General features: G+C 43.1%; 1 protein-coding gene across 1 annotated transcript in view; it reads right to left on the bottom strand.

The window, feature by feature from the left end:
* Nucleotides 1-253: 253 nt before the first annotated feature.
* The window catches only part of HCRTR2 (hypocretin receptor 2), a 40,603-nt gene continuing 37,931 nt past the window's right edge, over nucleotides 254-2,925 (bottom strand). Inside the window, exon 7 of the mRNA XM_032215156.1 lies at nucleotides 254-474. Within this exon, the coding sequence (XP_032071047.1) occupies nucleotides 254-474 (221 nt within the window). The remainder of the gene's footprint in view (nucleotides 475-2,925) is intronic.

Genomic DNA, 2,925 nt, shown 5'->3' with positions numbered 1-2,925 from the left:
AACCTTGGCAACTTGAAGATGTCCGGACTTCAACTCCCAGAATTCCCCAGCCAGCATTCGCTGGCTGGGGAATTCTGGGAGTTGAAGTCCGGACATCTTCAAGTTGCCAAGGTTGAGAAACACTGCTCTAGTTTATCTTTGTTATAATCTGTTATTTCACTTTGCGGTTTTCAAGGTTTTTGATCCCTGGGCCGAAAGTCAACTGGATTCACATGTCGATTGGCAATGATTTATCACAGAAAGTTGCCATCTATCAGCTCCCAACACATCCAGGGCCGTTTGTGGGCTGTGAGATTATACCAGTCAAGGCAACATGTTCTGAGAGCTTTGAAGCATGATCAAAATTGCTGGTGTGGGTTGTCAAGGACTTCCGACTGTCCATGCTTCTCCTTCCTCTGGGGGTGGCATTTTGGTGATGGCCAACACCAAAGCAGCAGCAAGAAAAAGCAGCTTTAAATTCTTCCCGAAATTTTCCTGTCGAATCAAAGACAAAGACCGTCATGAAGAAGCAGCCAGACTATTCAAACGAGAGATATAAACGAGGCTGGAAAAAATGGATTGACTATACTCAAAATAAATATGGGTCTAAGAAATTCCAGATAGCTTATGATTAAGATCAGGAATGATATAAATTGTTTAGAGTTAGCCTAGCAAGGAGGAGCTAAGCTCAATTTAAAGATGTTATTAATTTTCTATTCTCTCTTCAAATATATTTTAAACTGTTTTTGTTAAAGAATTATACCTTGTATTGGTTCTGGGAAGTCGGGGGGGGTAGGGGGGTTGGGGGGAGGGAGGGAGGGAAGTATTCTAGGCTTGAGGAGGGGTGTTGGGTTTTAAAGTAATATGATTGTACATGTATACTGTCATGCCTTATTTTTAAAAAAAAAACAAAAACAAAGATATGTTATGTATATTGAAATGGAATTATAAATACCATCAACACAAAATGGAGCTTGCTCAGAAGCTGAAATACACCAAGTGAATGAGAGGAGGAGTGGGAAGCAGAGGAGAGAAGAAAGATAGGAAGAGAGGGACAGGAGAGAGGGTGAGGGGGGAAGATGAGGTGTATAAGGAGGAGTGGTAAGGGGAGAGAGAAGAAGGAGAAAGGAAGGGGAAGTAGAGTAGAAAAGGATGATGGAGGGAAGAAAGGAGGTAGGGAGGGGGAGGAGAGAGGTGGAAGAAAGTGTTGGATAAGGTATAAATATGGTGTATGGAGAGCAGAAGAGCCAATAATTGGTTTTTATTTTTATTTTTTCGGTAGTTGATGGCAAGATGAATGTAATTACTTAATAATACAACATGATATTGGCTATGTAATAGTATACATGTGATTATGTGTTATGGAAATGGAAAATAAAAAGTTTTTTATGGTAAGAAGCAGCCAGAACATGTCCTCCCAAACGGAGCGTCTATAACACAATTCCTACATTTGTTTCTTTTCCATTCAAAGTGTCTGATGTGACTTGCATAACCCAGAGAAGGGAACGAGATGGCAGCTTTGCAACAGGTGATGTAACGGTATATGGGAATGGCCCAGGGGTGGGTTTCAACCGGTTCGCGGCGGTCCCCGCAAACCGGTTGGTCGGCGAACCCGGAAGTAAGTAACTTCCGGGAACAGCGAAGGGCGCACCCGCCTGCCCGCATTCCTTACCTGGTTTTGACGAGTTCTGCACTTCCACGCATGCGCAGGACGCATACAGCACCTGCACGATCCTCCAGGAGCAGCTGGAGCATCGCACAGATGCTAGTACGCATGCGTGCGCTGCATGCATGCACGAGGATGCCGCCGGCCCTGTTCCAACCGAACCAGTTGGAACGGGGCGAGAAACCCACCCCTGGAATGGCCGTAGCAGGCAAGGAAAGGAAGAAGAGATGCTGCCTAGGGAACGGTTAGATAAGAGGGAGCATAGCTCAAAGCTGCATAATGGGTGGAAAAAGAGGCTCGGAAGGGACGCCTTCCTGGCTGTAAAGGAGATGGTGAGAGATTTGTATTTGCAGACTTGCAAGATTCTGTTAATGAAGCCTGCCAACAATTAGCTAATCTGGTCATGTTTCCTGTCGGTCTACCTGTGGAAGGCTGACAGATGTTCTAAGATGATTTATATAGGCAATTATGATTCTGATATTGAGTTCCTGTGTGCAGAATTGGTGAAGCATGTAGCAGAATCATCTTTTTAAACTGAGATTAAGGCTTGAACATCTGTGTTGTCTTAAAGTGCAAAGAATGGGGTGGGATGGGATGGGGTGGAATGGAATGGAGTGGAATAGAATAGAATAGAATAGAATGTTGATGTTTAATGTGATGTTTAATAAATTTATAGGCCGCCCAATCCCGAAGGACTCCGGGCGGCTTACAACAATACGTTTAAAATAGAAGTTAAAAACACAAAAACGTAGTTAAAAATCTTAATGGAAAACTGACCTAAAAGTAAAAATCTGTTTGATATTGAAGTGTGTGTCCATGTATGTACGTATGTATGTGTATATATATGTCTATGTGTGTGTGTGTGTGTGTGTGTGTGAGTGTGTGTGTGTGTGTATGTATGTATGTATGTATGTATGTATGTATGTATGTATGTATATAATTATGGAAGCTATCGAACTAGAGAAACACCCCCACAACATGTATAAAAGTGACGATACCTCCCGCCTACCAGACATCTGGAAACCAGCCCTAGTCAACAAATGAGCCCCACCCACCACCCAGGCCGTTACAACACGAAACAACAATGGACCCACAGCCAGCACCAATCAGCACCAGTCAAGACAATCTCAATCTTACACGGGAAAACACCCGAATACAACAAGACCAGCATATATATACAGCACAGGTTCGAATGCCAGTAAGGGTATGGCTAGCTGATGAGAGCTAAATAGCTTGAAATAGATCTATACTAGTCTCCCTTTATTTATTTATCAGCACAA

The sequence above is a fragment of the Thamnophis elegans genome, chromosome 4 (genome assembly GCF_009769535.1).
Source record: "Thamnophis elegans isolate rThaEle1 chromosome 4, rThaEle1.pri, whole genome shotgun sequence".
NCBI classification, from domain to species: Eukaryota; Metazoa; Chordata; class Lepidosauria; order Squamata; family Colubridae; genus Thamnophis; species Thamnophis elegans.
The sequence above is the reverse complement of the archived record's forward strand: the minus strand, read 5'-3'. Positions and strand labels throughout refer to the sequence as shown.